This window comes from Paramormyrops kingsleyae, chromosome 15, assembly GCF_048594095.1.
Source record: "Paramormyrops kingsleyae isolate MSU_618 chromosome 15, PKINGS_0.4, whole genome shotgun sequence".
NCBI lineage: Eukaryota > Metazoa > Chordata > Actinopteri > Osteoglossiformes > Mormyridae > Paramormyrops > Paramormyrops kingsleyae.
In genome coordinates, this window is record NC_132811.1 from 16,415,958 (window position 1) to 16,439,516 (window position 23,559).

Consider the following 23,559-nt stretch of genomic DNA (forward strand, 5'->3'; position numbering starts at 1 on the left):
AATGTACTTTAGCATCTGGGGAATACACACACATGCATGCACGCTAAGCTCTAAATGCTAAGTGCTAAACGAAAACACAAACAAACCCACCATGAAAGTAAATAAAGAAAAACATGCACGCGAATATTTGCAAAAACCCCTGAGGAAGACACGTCAGCAAGTCCACGGGTCCCAATCCACCTAAGATTCACACCTTCCATTTTCTCTCCTTCGAACGCTGTCTCTAGGGGAGGCCCAAACAAGGTGGCCGAGTCCTCTGGTATCGGAGTTGGATCTCTGCCGGGAAACCAAGGACAGGGTGTCATATATGTAGACCTGGAACTTGCCGATTCGAAACACCGGCAAATACCGCGATACACAGTGAATTTTCTCAACAGCATCTCATATGAATCTATTATCTGTTTCTCATAGTAGATAAAACCACCGTTTGACACTACCATCAATAGCATCATATAGCGATTTTAATTAGCTATTGTTCGTAAAATCAGACAATGATTTAATCAACTATCACCGATAACATCAGAAGATGATTTGTAATTATCAGTATGAGGCAGTGATTTTATCGATAACCATGAATAGCATCAGAGGGTGATTTTATCGGATATCATCAATTCTGCCAAAGGGTAATTTTATCTATAAACTATAGTCGCTAACATCAAACAGGGATTTTATTGACTATCATGAATAGCATCAGAGGACAATTATCAATTATCATCATTAGCATGAGGGAGCGGTTTGATCGACTATCATCAATAGCATGAGGCAGTGAATTTATCAACTTTATTGTCGATAGCAGCAGGCAGTGATTTTATTGTCCACTGCGGATAGCGCCAGATGGGGACCAACCTTGGGGGCGCATTTTCGAAACCTGCAATGGGGGGCGCTGTGACCACGGACCGTCTCGGTCTGGCAATCTCTTCACCTGTGAAGGAAAATCATCAATTTTCTTTTAAAAGTGCGGATGATTCTTATGCAGGCTGTTAGCCATCACGCTTTTAATGGGTGCACATGCGGTATATTACAATTACAATCGACACCTAGCAAAATACTTGCCAGTCAGATTTGCTTTCATCAGGCCCTGAAATCACAAAAGAGAGTTTGTTTCAGATTTAAATAAACCAGAAACATTTCTAAATCATAAATTCTATAAGAAACTCCAACACTTATTTATACTGTATTAAGGTTTCAGTGAAATAAGATTTCCATACCAATTTATATTACACTGCAAAGTTTAACAGAAATCAACAAGCAAAAAAGATATTCTGCCAAAAGCCAGACAGGATAACAAACCTATTTCACACATGGGAGTTCCATCTACATAGACGTGATGAACTCAAACTCTGAGATACAGAACTCAGCACTCACAAATCAGTGACTGTTTGCTGTTCTTCCCTATAATGACGTTTCATGTTTGGAACACAAGACGAAAAGGGTTACAGCTTTTGAGCTGAAGAATGAAATTCGTTGGATAAATTATTGGCATCGTCAAAAGACGGAACTGTCAACTCGAGAACAATTGGAACACCCAATATGCAGCAGAGCTTGCTGGTCACACCACGTCTGTCACTCAGTGGTACGGGGCCTGTGATGAACTACTGAGCTCCCACCATCAGGACTGAAGCAATACATCTAGTAAGGATTGTCGGCCAACAAATCCCAAAAACACGGCAACCAAGAGACTCTGGAAGCAGAGCAGCTGACTGTGGCTGCATCGTCCTCGCAGCTCGAGCATGACTTCACCCCCCCCCCCACTATCACCGCACAGTTCAAAAAGCCAGGAAACATGACAGGAAAGTGTTAGTCAACTTACCGGGCTACGTCTCTGTGACCAGCAAAAAGGGACAGAGAAGAAATGCCTGGTCAGAAAGTGACAAATCAGTACAGGAAGGACACCGGCAAAAGCCAGTCAGCACATCCATGGAGTTAGCAAGTCCGTTAGCCACTTCCTGTACTGTTCTCTGCAAAGAGGCTGAGGTGTTAGTGAGGTCTGGGTAGCGTCAAGGGGCAACAGTCAGCCAATCAGAGCCCAAATGCACTCGCTGGCGAGGGGGCAACTGCAAAAACCAAAACTCTCCTCTAGTTCTGAATGCCAAACATCAAATGGCCAATGGCAAGAGTCTATTACAATCTCTATGCATTACAGGTCGATCAATCAGTTTATCCCACTTAGTCAATTTTTTCAAACATCATCATTAAGCCACAAACACAAACTGTTTCATTACATACAATCCATAAGTGAAAAGGGGATATTCTTGTATGTCCTGCACCTTTCTCAGTGATTATAGAGTAAGTTACATATGGCCATATACATAAACTAACATACAAAATAAATTGCAAACAATATCAATCAATCATTATTAACTCATAAGTTCATCAGATCTTATATTTTTTTTCTTTGCAAAGTTTCTTAAATTGATTAATAGTTGAACATTTTTTCAAGTTATCCAAATTATTCCAGAGTTTTGCTCCATATACTGAAATACACATCTGCTTTAATGTTGTCCGTACAATTATACTTTTAAAATCAAACTTCCTTCTATTATTACCATCACTTGATCTCAAAACAATAAACTTCTGTAAATTATTTGGCAATAATATCTTTTTAGATTTATACATAACTAATAGGGTTTTTAAATTAACCAAATCCTTTAGTTTCAAGATATTTGATTGAATAAACAAGCTATTAGTATGTTCTCTAACATTCATTTTATATAAAATTCTATGGACATTGTGATTGAGTCATCTGTTTTCCTGTTGCCAAAAGGTGAAGCAGAAGCCGGCGCTGGGGGCTAGGCCACCAGAAGGGACCGCTAGTGACCAGTGATCAGCAGGCGTCCGACACCAGCGTGGCAGGAGTGCCCAGGATGTCACAGCTGTGTGTCAGCAATGAAGCCTCCGCATGACTGCTTACAGAGAATCAGTCCCCTCGCAGTTCTTTCCTAGCATGCTGGAAGTGTATATGATATGGTGACTTGGGTGCGACCCAGAAGGTCCCATCCTCCCTCTCTCACTGCCTTGACTGTTACTGGAATGGCTCCACAGTCCTTGACTTGTCCAAGCTTTTGTCTCCACAGCTAATTTCCCAAGACATGATGGCAGGCAGCTGGGATGATGTAAGAGGGCTGGCTGCTGGCTGCTGGAGAGGAGACCAGCCCCTGTGGAGCGTCTTTGCCGGGCCAGCCAGCTCCTCTCCAAACCACCTGCACCTGGCACCTACATGAGGGATCCCTCCCTTCACTCAGCAACATCCGCTATATGCCGAAAAGTACGGAAAACTCCTGCCGAATTCTGAAGTGCTTTTCGCTTGGGTTCTAAATGACCGCAGCAAGGAACCTTACTTAATTTAAGAATGTAAATACTTCACATAAATAGCATATAAACATAACATAAAATATCGTACTGCTCTTGAATGACAAAAGTAACTGATTGCACAAACCAAATCAAGTCGAAATTCACACAAGTTGGATTTACCTTCCCATACCATTCAAGACACCTTATAGCAAAAACCACATAAGCCAAGAAATAGTAGTAATACATCCTAAAACGCCTAAATTAATAAAAAGATAAATTTCCTTACAGGTCTATGTAACCTTTTTGTGCTAGTACTTCCGTATACATCTCCGGCATTTTACGGATTTATGCAAGTCGATTTTTACACGAGTCGAGAGCTGTATATAAAACAAACATGGAAAAAAAACAACATAATTGTCACATGCAGCATAATGGTCACATGCTCATGCTCTAGAAAAGAATAACCTCATCAGGAAGGTTAAGAAGAGGAAGGCTTACCGGGCTAGTCCTCTACAGAGGCCACAGAGAGACGCGGGAGAGAGAGCACACTGGCTGTTAGTGTCAGGTTGGATTGAAACACCCGTATGTCAAGAAACAGGATTGTTTGTGGCTAATGTTTTGTATGATTCTGACCACAAAAATGAGAGTCTCTTAGAGTGTGACCTTCATTTCCCACAGCATTTATAAACAGATGAGTAAATGTGTGAAAAAATAACTAACTACCTTGATTACAAGAAATGCACTGTAACCTGCAAAAAGTTATCGAGAATGTCATATTAAAGTTAAGTTAGAGTGACCATTGATGAAAAGTGCTTTGTGATGAGACGCCGCAAAACCATAAAAACCAGTTAAATCATGGCCAGTCTTGTTTTAAAAGCCCATCATCACTTTCACAAGTGGCGCTTCCTGGGGACACATCGGAGACTGGTTCCTGTTTTTGGAGCTCGGAAACACTGGACGTGCAACATCCGACAATAACGTACGACCTTGCTTACTATGGGCTATCGTAGATTGAAGAGGATATATTCTCCTCCGCTTCCTTAAACTTATACTCATCAGTAGGTTCATGAGCTATTCATTCCTTCTGACCAAACCACTGACATAGTGACATACAGATGAGTCAGTATGCCTAAAGTTAACAAACATCAAATACAATTAACCGGATAGGTACACAGAAGTACGTGTGAATGAACCAGCGAATGAACCGGCAAGCAAATATTATAGGTGAAGGAAAAGAATCAGATTCACTGAAAAGCATTATGATTTTCATTCTCTACTCTTGAGAAGTAACCTAGCTGCCAATGATGTAAACACACTTTGTCAGATTAAAGACACATTAACTTGTGGCTTTTAAGTCTGTAAACAGATTTCTCCATAAATTCATCATCAGGGTTACTTTTAAGGGTTCATCAAGTTTTTACAGTGTGTTTTAATGTACTGCTGTTGAATAAACGAGGCATTGTTTAAGATCTCATTGTCCCAAAGCATCTGGTTGACATAACAAAGACAATCACCTACGTTCCAGAAAGCTGGATTTAATAAGTATCTATGTTCTGGAACAATTATTGGCAATAAACAGCTTCATGAAATGTGATGCTATGCAGGAGCTAAAGGATCCTCAACACCCTTGAATGAAAACTGGAGCAAAACAAAACAACACATAAGTTGGCCTGGTGGTAACAAAGGAAAGGTGACACCAAGGGCCAGGGTGAAGAGACACCCTATTGGATGGGAAAGGTCACCTGATAGGTCAAAAGTCTTTCGTCACTGGCCGTGACAGTTGGCCATCTGGACGCTCTGTTGCATCTCTGGAGCTCCAAAAACCTCCACATTATGACACAACAATGAATCACTCTGGCTTTAAGCCTCATCTAATCCTGCGATACACTCGTCATTACTCCAGTCCCACAATGCAGCTTCCTCTATCAATGGAAGCTCAAGACAAAGCAACTCCAACCCAGAAACAGACATTCTGTGAATCACATCCACCAACAGACAATGGCTGATAGATAGTTATGAAAACAAAAGGTCTGGTTCCTATTAAAGTTTTGTCTCTGAAATTGGAATAGCAGAAAGCAATGCTAACACCTAAACAAAACTCATAGCGCAACTAAATGACATTGTGTGAGCCAAGCCTGCTCTTTAAAATGTCAATATAAAACGAAAGCTGAGTTGAAGGAAAAATATAATTATCACGGGGACTCACCATTAGGGCAGGAGATAGTGCTATGTTTCCTATAGAAGCTTTAAGCTCCTCCATGGAGGGCGTGATAATTTCGGTACTCTCTTTAGGTTTGATCTTGATCTTGAATTTCTTCAGCTGGTCATCCTCCCCTTCAGAATCACTGGATGAGAAAAACTTTCCCTTGCCTGGTGACTTGGTTAAGGAGAACAATGCCATTGATATTTCATTCTCAGAAGACATTTTCACCCAACGTAAACTGTGGAACTTTCACTGGGGGGGGGGAGGGGGGGGGCTAAACAAATCCCTGATATAACATCGCAAACTCTCTCCTGGAGTTGTAGACCTGTACCCTTTTCTTAATAGGTCCTACTTCCTTAACCACCATGCCATCCATGCTTTGAATTTATGGAAGAATAAATCCATAATTAAATTTAATACAGTTGCTGTTTGTGTCCCATCCTGCATGTTCATCTTGCTTGTGGAAGACTGTTCATAGAGACGAAAACATCTGAATAAAATCTGAACAGCAAACATGATGCTATTGCTAATCAGAGTTGGAAGGAAACAAAGGCTGAATGAAACAGAACAAATGACTGGTATCCACGATCTGTGAAGGATACCCTCTTCGTCATCCTCCGGCCTAATACTGTAGCCCTCATCGTCCACGTCAGGAGCATTCTGCAAAAGAGTGCCACCCAGCCTTCAGTATGGACATATACATAACCCACCTATTTTCTCCAAAGTATGAATGCTATAAGCTAGGTAGACAGACTGAACTGGTCGCTATGTGAAGAAGCTACAATCACATCGCTCAAATACCTCCAACACACTTCATTTGAAGGAACGCAGATCTCTACTTATGGCAATTACGATCATATTTAAGTGATTACGAAAGAAGGATTTGAGAATAAATCCAATTCATTAAGCAAGGTATCATTCTGTTTGTGCCTCACATATAAAGAACATGATGACACATGACATTGGCTGGATTATGTAAGAGAGCACAGCATACAGTCATAGTGACTCACATATCGGTCCCAGTCCATTTCTCCACAGATCCCATTTGGAGCACCGTTGGTCTTTTTCTGTGGCTGTCCAGGAACATAGAGAACTTTAACCACTCTCACCACACAGCAAAATGCTGGAAATGATGCAAGCAGAACTAATGAGTATCAAACAGCTAAATAACAAGAAATTAGGAGTAAGGGAATACTGCGGGCCTTGTAAATCATGACATAGCTACCAGACTGCAGGGGAAACTCAAATAGTTTTAGTACCGATTCGGTCTCTTGACGGTCCTGGCGGATGGGAGATCCATGACACAGAAGATGGAGATGCAGTTATCCAAATCATGCACTTACGGTTTGCACAATTATGCACAAAAAAAGCACAGCTGCAAGGTAGTCAGCTCAAACACAAGGACAAGTTACTATCAAAGACAAACAGCTCATTGCAAAAACTCTGAACAAATTTTAAATTATGACAATATAATACATACTGGAAGGGGAAAAAACATCAGATCAACACAGAACAATGTTACTAAAGTAGAATTTTTTGTTGAAGTCAACAAATTATAGAGGGCACCAGTGCCAATTATGGTGGGTATGACAGCACTGCATCTTGACAGGACAGCAGTAATTTCACAGAAAAGGGGGCAGCTTCACCGCTGCTGTAGAGTAGGTGCTCATGTCACACTTACACATCCATCTCTGTCCGGCGATCCCCTAAAAGGGAAGCAGAGAAGCAGGAAACGTTGGCTTTTTATACGGCTGTAGGTGTCACACAAGCATCCCTGCTAATCACCAGATAGGCTCTCAGAGGCTGTTAAAGGTTCAACATCCACATCAGTGCTTCTCCATCCCACAGCAACTGGTCATACAAATGCCAAAGATCCTGGTTATCGGAGCCCAGGGACAGCTGTTGAGCAGGATTAATTATTGAACAGACTTTTAATGTACTTCAACAACCAACCCAGGCTATATGTCCCTCCTCTTCTGCTAGCTTAAGACTCTTAGCAACACGTCTGATGCCTACGAAACCTTTAACTAGGGCTACGTTCACATTACCAGGCTGAAGTGACTCAAACCTGTTTTTTCCCTTAACGTGACACAGGTGTTTTCGGGGCTGTGTGGACACAGAAATACCATGTTTTCAGATCAGTTTCATATGTGGTCCTAGATCGAATACGTATCTGATTCGTGGCCAAGTGACATGAATGAAAACGGTCAGATCAGAATTCATGTGTTTTTTTTTTGCCTATACGTATACGCCGAACGTTTTAGTTGCCGGTGACGACGTATTTGTTGTTGGTGATTTGTGCAAAAACTTATCAACGTGAACATGAATGCAATTTTCAGAGGACATGCACATTCACATTACAGTTAGATACATGTCACTTGTAATTATGAATCTGAACCGTCAAGATAGACAAATCAGCAACAATCTGAGCTGAACAATGAGACACAAGAACATAAGAAAACAAGTCAAACTCATACTAGACTCTTGTTATCAGCCATCTGAACTGGACTTTGCTCTAGTGTTTCTACGTTTGAGGAAGTTCCAGGCTAATGACGGAGCCCTTTGGGAATTTGGTTAGGAAATTCAGCAATGTGAATCACTGGCAAAATCTCGAACAACCAGCTTTCCTCTACGTCAAGCTTTTATCAAGTTGTTTTCGTTCACGATTCTAACTTCTGACTGTATGTTGTGCGGACCGATGCCAAAATGTACGTCCTCAACCTGCAAACGAATCATCTCGCAAACTGTTTCATATAACTGTGGATTTTGGCATTAACACCTACGGCCTTCACAACATGCCGGCACGGAACCGGGTGAGCATCAACATGCGTGTGTCATACACGTACGTGGAATCGACGTCCTTCTCTTTCTTGCGTATCCCGAAAGCCTTTCGGGTACGTTTTTTCAATCCTGGGGGAATGAAAATATAAAAAGAAAAATATTAGCAGTTGTGTGAAGTTGTACAAGCGGGCGCAGTCATACAGGAGCGGGGGGAGCGCTTCAGATGTGATCAAGGGTGCCAGAATTGGAGTTTACACGACTGTGGTGTAAACGTGAGCGTGTAAGTTTGTGTGAAGTGAGTCTGATGTGCTGCAATTTCCAAGGGAAACACTGTACATTAAAATATATAAACAAAGGTTTCCCTCCTGAGAGATAAACGAAATCAACATCCAGAATTCTGTTTATTAAATCCACACAAAACCCACTTTCTCTCACGCTCAGGCCCACCCACCATAAGGGGGGAGGAAGGAGAAAATGGGGCCCAGACACTGGGGGGGGGGGCTCCTCCTTGAGGAGTATTCTAACCCGCATTGTTTCCAGTGGTGATAGGTTTCATACACGCTCACAGTCAGCCCACTGACACCAGTCCGGGTGTGAAGATCCAGGTTTGTGCTGCACCTGGCTCTGCCTGACCTGGAGGAGGATTCGGCCCACAGAAACCACAGCAGGACGCCCCGAAAGAGGCACGCCATAAATCACCGCGACGTTAACTGGTTCCACTATTCCTCACCACAGCTGGCACTGCGCCAAGGCGAAACTCCCTCACAGGTGCTGCAGCTCCCCGCTGCCGCACGCTAATCTGGGCCGGCCCGCTGGTGCCGGCCCGATTCACCTCGAAGGAGGGCCGGCGGCCATGAAAAGCGAGATCCTGGTGTGTTGCTTATTGTAAAACATGCTAATATTCTGTGTGGGTGAAGTGGGTCCAGCATCAAAATGCTGAGTGGTCCACAGGATTATTATAGGTGGCTGGGGGGGGGGATCTGACCCTTTTGTGTTTTGTTTTGTTTTGTTTGTAATGCTGCTGCATACAATAACAGCCTACAACAATTCTAGATATAAAAGGTGAATCCGGGTGTCTGCAGAAATCCTGAAGTGAAATTTAAGACTTAAGACCTTTTCAATGTCACTTCAAGCCAAGAAAAAATATGCTTTACCATACATCTACACTACAGTGACTGTACCCACAGCTCATTAAAGTCTGATTTAAAGTCTGATTTGGTCTAACAATTGATGCTTGAATAATAAATAAAACTTTACAGTGTGACAATCAAGGCATGGGTGCCTCGATTATGCGAAATCCTCCTACCAGGAAACAGCGGACTTCCACTGAGACATTCAATGCCCCATTCTGCAAAAGTGAGTGGCAGATTTAACAGATACTTGAATATTTGAACTTACACTTTCCCATGGATTGCTGCTTCAAAGACAATACCATAGACAAGATACCTAGCCAATGTGTCCTCTGATAGCTGCTATAGCCCGTGCTACTTTTAGCACAAATTTTTGAACTCTGCTCAAAAACAAACAAAAGAAACTCTCAAGTTAACATTTGATACAGTTATCAAAACTAAAGGTATACTATGAAGCGTGATTAATATGCACTCTTCAAAACCCATTCAATATTCCTCGCAGCATGGGTATGTGGCCAGGAAGATGAGAAAGGTGTTGACATTTTAGAATTACAGTATTCAAACTTCGATTAAAAACTGAATTATTATTATGATTATAACAATACACTGTAATATTTGGTCTTATTGTACTGTATTCACTCTTCTTAAGTATTTTTTTTTGTTTTAAAGAAAGTAATTTGAACACAAGCTTTGCCACACTGCGACAGTCAATCTGATAACAGATGACTGCCAAGTGATTGATGGGCGGGTTGCGTATACAGTATGGATATGCTGGACAAAGGGGAGATTCACACCCTGGGCAGTGCCGTGCGAGATTAAACCACGGTACTCAGAATGGCGCGCAATTTAAAACTTGCGAAATATTTCTGGAATTTTTCATTTAATGTTTTCGAACCTTGAATAACAGAAACCGCAAAAAGTGAAAAACTGTGGATGAGGGGAGCCACTGTGAATGCTTATGACCTCAAAGAAAGAAAATTACCATGTAGTTAATTTAAATTTAAGACTTTAAGGCGTTTCAAAGCCTTAATTGGTTCAACTCAAATTTAAGACATTTAGACTTTTTAATAACCCCCCGAACACCCTGGAAATCTAAAAATGCACAAAAGGGTATCAAACTTCGCCAAACACCAATTTGCTGAAACTTGGAGGTGTTTCTTACTTGGCCCCAGGGTGGGCCGAACTTATGAGTGGGAGGGCCAGGCTAATTTGAATGAATTACACAATAAGAGCATAATAAACAAAGGAGAATGTGCTCCAGAGAATGTGTTGTTTTCTCTAGTGAAATTCAAAACCCCCCCCGGCCGAAGGACCTGCGGTCTTGACTGCGAGCGACCCTGCCTCTAAAGCCATTTAGCCTCTAAAGACCCTCCTTAAGCAAGGCAGCCCATGCGGTAGCAGAATTACAGCTTGTAACCTCATACAGCCGGCAGTTACGTGGCCACGAAAATGTGTGATGAAAGGGGAGGAAACAGCCAAGAAAAGAAACTATAGTTCGACATGATTAATATGGACTTAGCATTCAGGAGTAGCCACGGGAGGGGAGGGGTGATTCACAAACAGCCCTCTGCCCAGAAAACAAGCGTATAAAAGCTACCAGTAACATACAGTTTGTTGGGGGTGTGTGAACTAATTAATTCACTTACATTTTTGTATATTTACATTTTATTTATTTAGCATGTACTTTTATCTTAAGCGACATTTTTTAGAGAGAGCAGGATCTGGAGCGGTTTTGGTTAAGTGCCTTTCTCCAGGGCCCAATGCAGAAGTAATCCTCACAGTCAGTCAGGGATTTGAAGCAACCTTCCAACCAGAGGCTCGGCACCCAAACCCACTCAGCCAGACACCACCCCCTTCCCCTGCCCCTTATTACCCATCATATCTGGATCGGGTTCGTCTCCAGAAAATACACGTTCCCAAACTCCAACGCCCGTTTATGTTTCCCTGTGACTCTTCCCAGGCTGTCTTTTGTTTTATACCCACCCCACCCTTTATTTAAAACCACCTCCGCTCTCGCATGAAAATAAATCCCCATCCCTGTGTCATGTGGTTCTGTTTGCTGTCCCACCCTAAGATCTACATCTCACTAATTTTCACTTTTTAAACTGGTCCAGTACAACCATACATGTCACCAACACACAAATCAAAACCCCTCAGATGCTCCAGCTAACATTCTGATCTAGAACTACCAGGGGTGATAATCACAACTTATTTCTAGACTGCAAAACAGCTCCATTTATTTGCATGATTACAGTCACTAAGATCTTTTCATTTGTTCCGGCTGCATCCAATTATGATGATGGTTTTGTGGTGACCCTGGCCTCGTAGACACTGATTCTGGCTGAGCTGTGGCCTGAACCCCAAGAGGATAAGACGCTCTGGGATGGAGAGAGAGACATCTGCTCGAGGACACACTGTGGGTAGCCCTTGATCCTGAAGAGTTCATGCATACAGAAAAATGCAGGCCGGCCAATCAGCAGCCCCCGGAGATCACGTGATTAAAAAGGAAATGAGTCATCATGTAGCTGGAAACCAGAGAGACACTGGTACAGAGCTGGTGCCCACGGTAACTAGTTCATGTCCCTCTCACTTTGCGACCTTCAGGAACACTGCGTTCAGCCCGGATGGCAGCGCATCCAGACACACAGGCTTTGTGCTTTGCTGTACAAAGACACTCTAGTAAGATGTCCTGTTATATTAAAACTAACAAACACAATTTTAGAGAATAATAGAATCTGCAGTCAGGACTGCAACACCGAAGTAATCTTATTCCGGAACGAGTGACAGGTGGACAGGATTGACATTAAGAATCTATTCCCCCTAAAAGCTTAATAATGGTACAGCTCTTAAGGACAGCGCATACAAACACACAGCAAACGAGGGCCTTTCCGTTAAACTTACTGATGCATTCAACAATCAGCAAATAAGGCAGAACCCAGTGAAGCTCAGAGAAAGAAACACAGAAAAGCGAGCAGCGTGATGCCGGGAGGGACGGAGGGGACAGGCGTGTGACGAGAGGCCTCGGTGGGACCGTCTGCAAAACACACGTCCCACACTGATGTCAACTGCTGGGGATTTGTCCTTCTCTGGAGCTCCCCAGCCTGCTGTCTTCCAGCACAATGCACACACACACACACACACACATATATATATACACACACACACACACACACACACAGCTCATGCCCAGCAGGAGGGCAGCTAAAGATTTTGGGCCCCATGACAGCATATCATATTGGGCCCCCCAGCCTAGACCAATCCAATTATGTTCCAAACTCAGGGGCCCCTGGAATTGTCCTCAGTCCCCCCCCCCCCCCCTTAATGGCACCTCTGCCACACAGTAACACACACAAGATGGTCTCCATCAACGCACGGATGTCCAGCCAAGCCTTTCAAGTCACGCACAGATGGAAATCAATAGCTATTTATTCAGCCTCTCCAAGCCGAAAGCTGAGTGCAAGCTCAAGGCCACGCGGCCACCTGCAATCAGGGTCCCTGTCCACCAAGTCTGTGCCTCCCCACAGGACCACTGACCACAGAAGCTAGGGGGCCAGACACATTGGAGAGACAAACACACAGGAGTCAACATAATTGCGTTTGGGCCAATGTAATAAAATGCACTAATCTTATAGATAGTGCAATGCGATTCGGTTACGGACATTTGAGGATATTCTTTCACAGCTGCCGAATGAAATTCAGGACAGGGAGGGAGGGTTGCCAGCTCCGGTCAGCATGCTGGTGTGAGATGTTCAATTCGAGACAAGTCTGCACAGGCATTTACATGTATGTATGAGTTTTATAACCTTTGCAAACTACCCCAAGACTTTCAATGAAGCTAATGTTATGTTTATAATAGAATAATACTTGCCGTAAGATTCTTGTGTGAGAGTCTGAAAGCGTGAGTGTCACGACAGATCGTAAGAGCTGGCAACCCTGGGGAGGACCCTAAATGTTGCGGGATGTCCCGGTTTGACACGGCCTGGTTACGATTTCACCCACATATTTCCGAGACGCTTCACAAAACAAATCGTAAACAAACAGCAGAAATACTATGTTTATATTCGGTACTCGACGATATTCAGGTCATGAAAATATATTATACATCCATAACAGCGAGTGAAGGTAATCTGGGTATTCAGACCCGCACGGCCACAAACAACGTGAGCGTCTTGCGCACCTCGTACACCAAGATTTACGGCCGATAAACACCGCATATGAATTAATCGAACAGCACAGCTTGAACCCCGGCAAAACGGGAATGTATTCATTTTCTTTATGATGCGTGACATTTCCTGACAGTTGCTCGGAGTCGGAGACTGTGCGCCACCCCTATTCTGTGCCTTATCTGCTCCTGATGGGAAATTTTGCCTTGTTTCGTTTGCGACCGCGTAAATTGACAGCATGTACATGGAAACTGGCACTGCGGTGCCAAGGAGGGCGTGTAAGACGGCACGACACAATAACAATGGTGGTTTTAGCTATTCATAGATGAGATATGTTATTAATTAGTATGTTGCTCCACGCTCCAATAGTAAAAAAATTACAGAAGAATTTAACTGGTGCTATGAGAAAGAAAAGTTTTTTTCCCGTGTCCAAAAAGACAGAGAAAATGTTATTTTATCGTAAAACCTTTGTCACGTTAGTCATTTTTAGAAAATCATTAATAAATCAGTAATCAGGTGTTTGCAACTAATGAATAATGAATTATCTCTGCAGGATCCTCGTTCACTTGCGGGGGGGAGGGGCTTCATTTATTTATTAATTTTGCGTCTCTGTGCCACCGAAATGCTCGGTGGCGATCTGATATCTTCAAAACAAGAAACAGCCAAGAATGGGGAGATTTCTACAACGCTGCGTAAGAGATACGAAGCTCTGATGATGAATCTTTCACGGAGACACTGAAGGAGAAGATGAGGAGCCAGTGATCTCAGCGAATGACAACGACGAAACCCTATTAACAAATAAATTAGTAATCGCGTCGGCAATGGTGGGCCTGGCTCTCACGTTGCTTGGAAAATAAACACCAGATGGATAGAAAACGCTCAAAATGCTCTTCTCACATTAAGGTGCAACTTTATTAAGACACTGCAAATACATTAAATTCCTGTACAGCTATAGCGTCCGCAGTCAAGCGAGTTGGTTTAAATGACAAGTGTAAAACTTTTATAATGAAATAGGCCTGGTATTCACAGTTAAAAAGGACTTTGCTGTTTTCAATGTTATAGTATTTAAATGCAATTGAACTTCAAACCGAATATACTGCCAAATGTCCATTGCAGAACTTTTACAACATAGTTTCATTTTAATAAATAAAAACACTTAGCCTACGCTTTTTGCCTCGTAATCAAGCGTGAAAAGGGACCAGACTCAGTCCCATATCATGCTGCCCTACTCGTTCTCCTCAAACGAGCTTGTTGGGCCGAATGGCCTCCTCTCGTTTATAAAGTTATGTTCTTATGAAACACTCATCTTTTGCTATTCCATATTATAAACTGATGCGTAAACCGAAACCAGAAATAGCCACGCAATCAGCGAGACCAAAACACAAAACTGTTTTGAAAAACAAAACGTTGCTTCCCTCGACATTCATCACATTTCCAAAAATTTCACGATTCATTGCACTTTACCAATTTGCCAGGATTAGTCTACAATAACAACCACAATTTTGTAAATCAACAACTACTTGTATAAACGAAAAAATTGCAATGGCAAAGACCTACACACAGTAATTAAGATAAATTACTCATTAGCAAAAATTACGTGCAAAAACTACAGAAATGCAGATTTTTCCTTCAAATAATTAAGACAAATCTAAACAAACGAGGCTCATTGGAACCTAACGATTCGGAACTCAGACTCGTTTGTTCAATTATAATTATAACAGAGAGGACGCTTTCATTACACTTCAGCTTTATTCACACTAACCAGACTATATACCGCCTCATAAACACGCCCCACTGGTGCTGAGCTTCGACTCTCCGCACAGATCGGGGGCGAAAACAAATTCCTGGCTTGTTTCCGTGATTTGGGCCAGAAATACATTTATATTTTGTGCGTGAAGCAGCAATTTAACGTAAAACGCCCGCATTTTAGGACAAGTGTTCAGGTCTGATTATAAAGGTATCGACTAAAAGCGTGGTGCATAGGCAAACGATCTCTGCCGTTAAGAAAGTAAAGAAACATAGCTACTGTACTGCTTAAAATACTACCGGGCAAATCATATACCAAGATATAGCTGTATTTAAATGTCAGTCAAGCTACCTCTGATCCTATCGGCTTCTGAGGAGTGCTGGGCGCAAACGCGGGATTTCCTGCGTCTCCGATCACCCGATGAAGGGCGGGGTTACAGGCAGTCGGAAAGGCAGAGATGAAACCCATTAACCCGGTTGCAGGTTTTAATATCCGCCGCTCCTCAGTCCCCCTTGTACTGTGCAGTATAACAGAGCATGTACCGTTGACACATTTTACAACTCACTCACAGAATAACGGCATTTTGTAAGTGCTGGAAAAACGCGCAATAAATCACTTTTAATAACTAATCAACCCCCCCTTTCGTTAATACATACACACCACGAAACCAGGAAAGAGCCAGGAAACACCACAGACTGCTTTATTTTCTGAAAAAGGCTAAATATTATTTTACGATTCCCGTACCTGACATATTTAAGATCCTCATAAGCTGCAATATTTAGTGCATGAATCAACATCTCAGCAATTGCCACCTTCAAGCAGAGCTAAAGGTGGTTGTGCGGTATAACTGCGAGCTGGAGAGGATGGAAATATCAACACAAACAGCACAAAGAGTTATTACTTAAGCTTGTAGCTTAAAGCGTCCCGGTAAAGGCTAAAATCACAAGTTTAAAAGTACCAGCATTTAAATTGGCAATTTGAAGACTTTTAAGCCTGAAATGTCTGCCAGTGCTTCTGGAACAGGAGTTATCGCGGTGTCAAGCAAAGGCAACCGCGTTAACAAACAGTGCCGATAATATTTGACTCACTTAGAGAATAATACTGTTGTAGGTTCGGGTATAAGCTGACATTGCAGAGGAGAAACATAAATTTCTACATGACACAAAAGCCCCCCAAAAAATAAATTTTAGAGGTTCACTGCAAAAGGAGCTGGTACTTTTCAGAGAATGTCAAACATTCCTGCTGCTGATAAACTGCATTTAACTTGTTGTAGATTGCAGATCTGTTAAAAGGAGGCCAGACACGCTGTCACCACGCAGCCGGAAATAAACAAACGCAGGACAAAGAGCGGTGGAGGATCATGTACCAAATGTTTCAGACTAGCAACGGAGCTCGGTACAAAACGCCTGATTATACACATACAGTGAAGGGCAGAGTGGCTGGTGCTGTATGGGCCCTGATTCCTGTCCTGCTGCTGTGTGCATTTGAGGTCTGTTTGTTCTCCTCTGCTCACATGACTTTCCTCCATCTAATCTGGGTTCTTCCTACAGCCTGAAGGTGTAATTTACGTCACTCGGTGTCCCTAAATTTCCTCTGTGTGTGGACCCTGCGACGGCCTGGCATCCGGCCCAGAGTGCACCTTTCTGGGACAGGCTCCAGGCTCACTGTCACTCTACGCTGGATGAACACTTCCAGGAAGGCAGATGGACGTCTACACACCATCGCTGGGCAGTATTTGCATCTCTTTCTGAGTCGTCTCGTTACATTTATAGAAACACACTCAGCTCTGCTTCCGGCACGTCGGCACCACGGGGCGATGCAGAGGAGCGTGCGTCCTCAATGTGGGGAGGCGCGTGTCCATTAAAAGGGAGCGCAGGAGGTCCAAAGAGGAGGCTGGTCGGGCGTCATGGTCGCCGTGACCTCCCTCACGGAAGACCTACACGAAGGCTGGCGTAAGGCTTGTCATTAGCAAATGGAAACTCGACGACACCCGATAGGTCAGAAGACTCTGGCTTCAGCGGTGGCCAAACGGCACACCCCAACCCCTCCGAGAACTACGGTGACAAAAAAACAAGACTACTACACATTAAGGGCTGGCGAGGACGAATCCAGGCTTTCATGCGGCGAGATAATACACTCTTACTTCCTGTGATGGTGTCGGTTTTCCCTGGTATGTCTTTATCCACCTACAGCCCCAGGACATGAAGGTAATTCAGTTCAGTTGCATGAACAAGCATCTTGCGACTGAAACTGGTTAAGCGTGTACCGTGCCCTGTTCACCGGGCTACCTGGATATTTCCAATAATTCTTAGAGCAATATATACTTGCTTCATCAAAGATAACACGATAAACATTTCCATTCCACTAAGCAGACAAGCTGTCGCTCGAAACAAGTCGATGAACTGCCCACCTGCTTTCCTTGTATTGCAGGAAATGAAAAGGAAATTATTAATACAAGTGCAGGAATGCTAGCTGGGCAGAGATAGAGCACGTGAGTATCAGTGGAGAGGAGAGAGAGATGAGGGAGGCCCTGTGTCAGTTTCCACTTCACAGGGCCCTTAAAATCCACTTCACGGGGCCCTTAAAGCTGTGATGGTTGCTGCCACTGATGCCGCACTGTGACCCTGCAGTGGCCGCGGCCCCAGAGCGCTAGATACGTCACGTGAGTCCAAAATGCAGTGTCAGTTCGAGCCCTGGGATGGCACCAGGGAGCCCCAGCAAAACAAGGTGAAATATCCCTCTCTACCCAGGTGTGGTTGCACCCATTACCCATAATTCTCCAGAATCCCCTCTTCCCCCAAAGCTGTAAATCAGGGTCCCGAATTCCGGTCCTGGAGGGCCAGAATCCAGCACCGTTTGCAGATTTCCCTACTCAAAAACACATCTTAAGTCAGCTAATTGCCAGATTTAGTAGGTGTGTTTGAGCAGTGAAATCTGCAAACTCTGCTGGTTTCTGGCCCCCCAGGACCGGAATTGGGGAACCATGCTGTAAATCCAACCTCTTACACAAGGTGAGGCAGCCCTGATTGACCGCTTCGTGTCAGATGGTGTCAGTGGAAAGGTGACACTGCCTCGTTATCAGACGCTAAGCAGGCCCACCCAGGAAAAGCCTGGACCAGTGGGTCACTGCAAAAATAATAAATAGTCTAATTTTACAGCAACAGCTGAGGGAAGCCACACACACCTGCGGATACAGGCAGGCACACCCAACAGCTGGGGAAACAGAGCGAAAAGGCAGTTTCCACCAGAAACGTGCGGCTCTGCAGGTTAGGACTGGACTGTGCCAGTGATCAAAATGTTGTTTGTTCAAATCCCGTGTAGAAGCAGTTTTGCGGTTGGGCCCTTGAGCAAGGCCCTTAACCCCAACTGCTACTGGGTCTGGCTGAACCAGCTTTCTAACCCGCTTTCTGTTCCTCATTTGCACATCGCGTTGGACAAAAGCGACTATTAAGTGAAATGTCATGTATTAGAAAAAAAACACACACATACAACTTCTGCAAAAACAAAACAAGTCTAACTGTCAGTCTGTTATTTCACATCAAAGTCTCCTGAACAAAAACCTCTCATGCTGAGGTCTAAGTGACTCAGAGCGCTCAGACAATCACACAGTAGGTAACAGCATAATAATACCGTGCCACTCAGAAAGCCAAACAAATATCTGTGACATTTGGCCGGCAATAAACTAGCCAACACAGAGTTTGCGATGATGCAAATGGCCGTGTTTCTGTAAAGCGCATTAGCGTTTTGGACAAGCAGTGCTGGAAGAGGAGGCTGTAATTACGCGGTTTAGCTACCGACTGCCTCCTGTGAGGGGCTTTATGCGTTTAACATTAAAATAGTACAGAGCGTTTCAAACCGATGCTAATTTAACACTGTCTGTATTATGCACTTTTACTGATGTAGTCTGGGTAATATCAGCCAGCTAAATAAAGGTTTGTCTGGAAAGCAATGAAATATTTTGCATACTTAACACTGAGTACTAACATTTTGTAGCAGAGATTTTAATATTATTTATTTCTGTATCCATGTCTGAGCAACAAATCTGAACATCAAGTCGAGAACGTTTTATTTTAGATCTGTCTTGGCACAGATAAAGATTTTTAATTTATCTGAAATGCAAAAACAAAGTTGTTGATGCTATGGTAACAGCCCTTTGAGCAGGTAAATCACTAATATAAGTTCTAATGAGGAACAGCTCCTAAAACACAAAGGTTTGGCTTAAAATACCCAGCAGACAGGAAATGTGTTTTTTTTTTTTAACCAGGAGTTTATCACGCCTAGAGTGAAATTTGTGTCTGCTAAGCTATAGTTGCAGTGAATGATGTGGGTATGAGCTGTTCTGAGGTCGTTAGTGTGAATTACAGAGCACAGAGTATCCTGCTAAACCTCAACCCTGGCATTTCATTTGAAGCCATTCCTTTATTATTAAGGGGAAGGTGAGGTGTACCACACACCCCCTCCCGTCTGTGCTATAGACCTCACTGAGCATCAGGGCACGACAGAAGCTGTGGCCTGTTAATCGCACCCATTAGCGTTTAGTACACATCTAACCATCTACCAAACCCAAACTATCTCACGTTTAACTGAGGTATCCTGGTTGTCCATATGCCTTGAAAACCTCACTTTTACACACAGTTGTCATGCAGCACAACACAGATAGGCTCCTGCCAATTCCGAGAGTGGCTTCTCTCCATCATACAGCCAACAGCAGTTGAACATGGCAATCATGTGGTGTGGCTGTGGAATTCACAGTCTCAGTCACCAGGTGACTTAGCAGAGACTGAAACTTAAATGTGCTACAGGCTCAACCTTAGCTTAGCCATGATTATTGTCATTATTAATTACTACTATTATTATATACACTGCTGACATATTAAACCACATACCTAAAATACACTACAATAATTGTGACAAATATAGACCGGATTCCAATCCCGGGAGGGCAGCACCTGCTCCAGCCTTGGAGGGAGATGCAAAGTGCTTCGGTGAATCCACAGTTAAAAGGCTAAATCGCGAATACGTCCAGATGGCTCAGCTGGTGAAAGGCTTCAGCCCTATAGAAGGGCTATAGGAGCAGGCTGGGCGTCTGCCAGCTGTTAGCAATCTGTCCTGAAGGGCACACTGCTTTTCCAGCTGGCGCTAATGGCCAGTGGCGGGGCAAGCATGCATCGCCTGAAAGGGAGGCCCTGCTCTCAGGGCATCCGAGACTAGTGGGCAGGGAGAGGACACACACTTGCTCCTTGAGGAGTCTTTCTGGCGTGCGAGGGAATGCAACAGCAGACAGATGGATAAAGAGTATGAATAATAAGGACGTGGAGAGCCCAAAAAAAAAAAGAGTTAAAGACATTCAAAATAATAGGTGCCTGCTTTTTTATTACACATCTCCTTAGCACTTCGGAGTGTTACATTTTATCCACCAGTTATGAAACGATTTTACATTTGGCCACATATTCGAAGATACACTTATAGTACGCTTCATTACAGAGCTTGTGCTGTCCATTAAAAGGCATTTTCCAGAAGAGTGGCAGAAATAAACCATACATGAGTTGCAGATTGATTACCGGAGCTGGATTTGTACAGCACAGCCAAATTATATAATGTAGGGAGCATATTTTACCTAAAACTGGAAAGATAAGGAAATAAGCTATGGGCCATAAGGAGATGTGGACACAATGGATCCGTGGTAAAGCAGGAAATAAGATGTGATAAACACGAGCCAGACTGCCTGAGGGATGAGCTGGAGATAGAATGATCTGGAAGCATACATGGTAAACCATCTAAGCGTTTGGGTCTTAGAACAAAATCACTGTTGGGGGGGGGGGGGGGTCAATGGGAGCAGAACCAGGAGCAGAGCTGCGGGCGAAGCCAGGGCTGGCACTGCAGAGGAGATAATTACAGCAAATCGCAAAGCCGGCCTCACCGTTCCAGAGGGCCAGGGGCTCTCCGCTCACTGGGCCCGCAGCCACAACTCGCTAGACTGGGAGGACCCAAAACAAGGCCTGAAGCAGGGGCCAGTTGTCTGGTGCGTATTATGGGTGATATTAGCCATTTTAACCCAAGCCACTTGCAGTTGAAGCTCTCTCCGGAATGTTCTGTGACATTACTCTGCCTAACGTGAGAGAACCCCTCATCCTTGCAGTGACAAGGAGCTCAGCAGGCATTAATCTGTGTCTGGCCTGGGGGTGGCGTGCTGCTCAGTGGGTAAGGATGCTACGCCTATGATCAGAAGGACATCAGTTCAAATCCCAGGGTCAGCAGAGTGACATCACCCTTGAGTCCTTGGATCGAAGCTTTGAACCCTCGATTGCTCCAGGAACTGGCTTGCCCTGATGTCTTTGGATAAAAGCATCTGCTAAAATTAAACACAATGATTGGTCCAGGGCGATGCGTACACTCCGGTGAGGTAGTCAAGGCTCACTGTTCCCGTCTACAATTTGGTCAAACATGATGGTTTCAGGCCGCTGTTGCGCCAAGTCATCCCTAGTGTGGGTGTCAAGCTCTCTGCCAACTCTCACGCTCACGGCACTGAAAACGACCGGAGACCCCGCACAGGTTCACCAATCCAACCGAAGCCCGTTGTCCGTGGCAACGCAATAACAAGCACATTCCTCGTCGTGTAGGTAACGTACTTGCATTTTCAGACTATAACATACAAACGGCATGTGTCACATTCCTTCTCAGGAAGACGTTAAATCATCCACTGCAGTGAAGCCTAACTGTTAGTCACAGTCAACTGTAAAATCAGTAAAACTGAGGTATCGATCAAATGTTACATTCACTGAACTAGACCAGTGTTTCCCAATTCGGTACTTGGGGACCCACAGTCAGTCCACCGGGAGCTGGAAGGGAGCAAAAATGTGGGCTGACTGTTAGGGAGCACAAACATGGACCAACTGTGGGTCCACAAGGACCAGACTGGGAAACACTGAACTAGATGCTCACTGGCATAGGTAAATGTTCCCATTGATAGCGCTGGCCAAACAGGGAAATGGAAACCTCCTCCAACTGCAATTTTAACATTAAAATGTCATAAAAGATCGACTGGTGGGCCCAGGTTCCCCTTTTCCCTGCTTTCCAAGACTCTGCCGTGTCCCCTCAGTTGTTTACACAACGGTGCTGATTAGGTATCATCTGTCACATCAGAAATGAACCATTATGCATGATCCGTCCCTGAAAGGGGGGGGGTGCATGACGACAGTGCCGTCCAATGTGGACACTGCTGGACCCAGGTGCCGTCCACGGCTGCGGGGGGGGGGGGGGACGCAGAGCTGGCTGGGTGAAAACACAAAATCGATTCATTCACATCACGACCTGTTTCAGGAGCACAGGGGCAGCCCAGAACCCCACCCCACCCCCCACCTTGCTTTTGTCCTGGAGTGGTTCGTATCGGACCGGCGCCAAATCAAAAGCAGCTCATCCTAAAGTCGTTCACTCTACAGATCAGAGACACAATCCAAGCAACAATGTTTTGAGTATCATCACAGATAAACACATACACAAAAAAAATACGATAAGTGAACTATGTGCTAGAGCCAAAGACCACTCCGCAGGAACCGCTTAAGTGGATCTCATGGACGTTCCAGTAGAATGATCCATAAAGAAGAAATCAATAAAAACAGAAACAAATGATTTAGACGCACCTTGTCACATATCTTCTAGTTTACGTCGCTCCCTAAAGCCAACACCACCATGTTTTGCAACATAAGTTCAGAAGCAAAGGGGCTTTACAACCGACTGTCAGGACAAACATTTGCCAGTGTCCCAACATAACCTGTACATCTGAATATAAAAGCAAAACCTCCCCACCACAACCCACCCTATCCAATTAACAACTTGGCCAAACCAGTCAAACAGCTGAAGTCAAGCACCAGTTTCATATTTTGATACACGGCTACCTTCTGACAGTCACAGTTTGAGGAGCAAAGTCAAAGACGTGAAGTCACCGTTCTCGATAATGCCAACACAGATGCTGTTTCTTGGGATAGAATCATCTAGAATGGTTGTTTCGCAGGTTATAGAGTCTCACTCAGTGCACATGGCCTGAACCTCACACCTTTGGCATGGTGGAAATCTTTGGGTAAGTATGCTTTTTTGGGAATGTCATTTAAATCAGAGTTATCAGCACATCTCAAGTTCTGACCCAGCCTTACCGTACCCCCCAGCTGACGCCACGTACATCAGGTCACGGAAAGTGCCAGAATGAGGAATTAGTTTCCCCATTTTGCGCAAGACTGTAATAGGGAC

The 23,559-nt window shown here is 44.0% G+C and overlaps 1 protein-coding gene across 8 annotated transcripts in view; it reads right to left on the reverse strand.

Moving 5' to 3' along the window:
- sgip1a (SH3GL interacting endocytic adaptor 1a) overlaps positions 1-23,559 on the reverse strand; it is a 50,035-nt gene that overhangs the window by 12,837 nt on the left and 13,639 nt on the right. For 5 of the 8 annotated variants that reach the window (XM_023794580.2, XM_023794574.2, XM_023794569.2 and 2 more), the window contains 11 exons: positions 8,341-8,404; positions 7,176-7,200; positions 6,754-6,774; positions 6,505-6,567; positions 6,097-6,154; positions 5,498-5,661; positions 3,790-3,801; positions 1,811-1,822; positions 1,054-1,078; positions 847-922; positions 194-276 (listed from right to left, as the gene is read on the reverse strand). In XM_023794580.2, coding sequence (XP_023650348.2) covers positions 194-276; positions 847-922; positions 1,054-1,078; positions 1,811-1,822; positions 3,790-3,801; positions 5,498-5,661; positions 6,097-6,154; positions 6,505-6,567; positions 6,754-6,774; positions 7,176-7,200; positions 8,341-8,404 — 603 coding nt within the window. The remainder of the gene's footprint in view (positions 1-193; positions 277-846; positions 923-1,053; positions 1,079-1,810; positions 1,823-3,789; positions 3,802-5,497; positions 5,662-6,096; positions 6,155-6,504; positions 6,568-6,753; positions 6,775-7,175; positions 7,201-8,340; positions 8,405-23,559) is intronic. The other 3 variants (XM_023794572.2, XM_023794570.2, XM_023794573.2) reach the window with 3 other exon arrangements.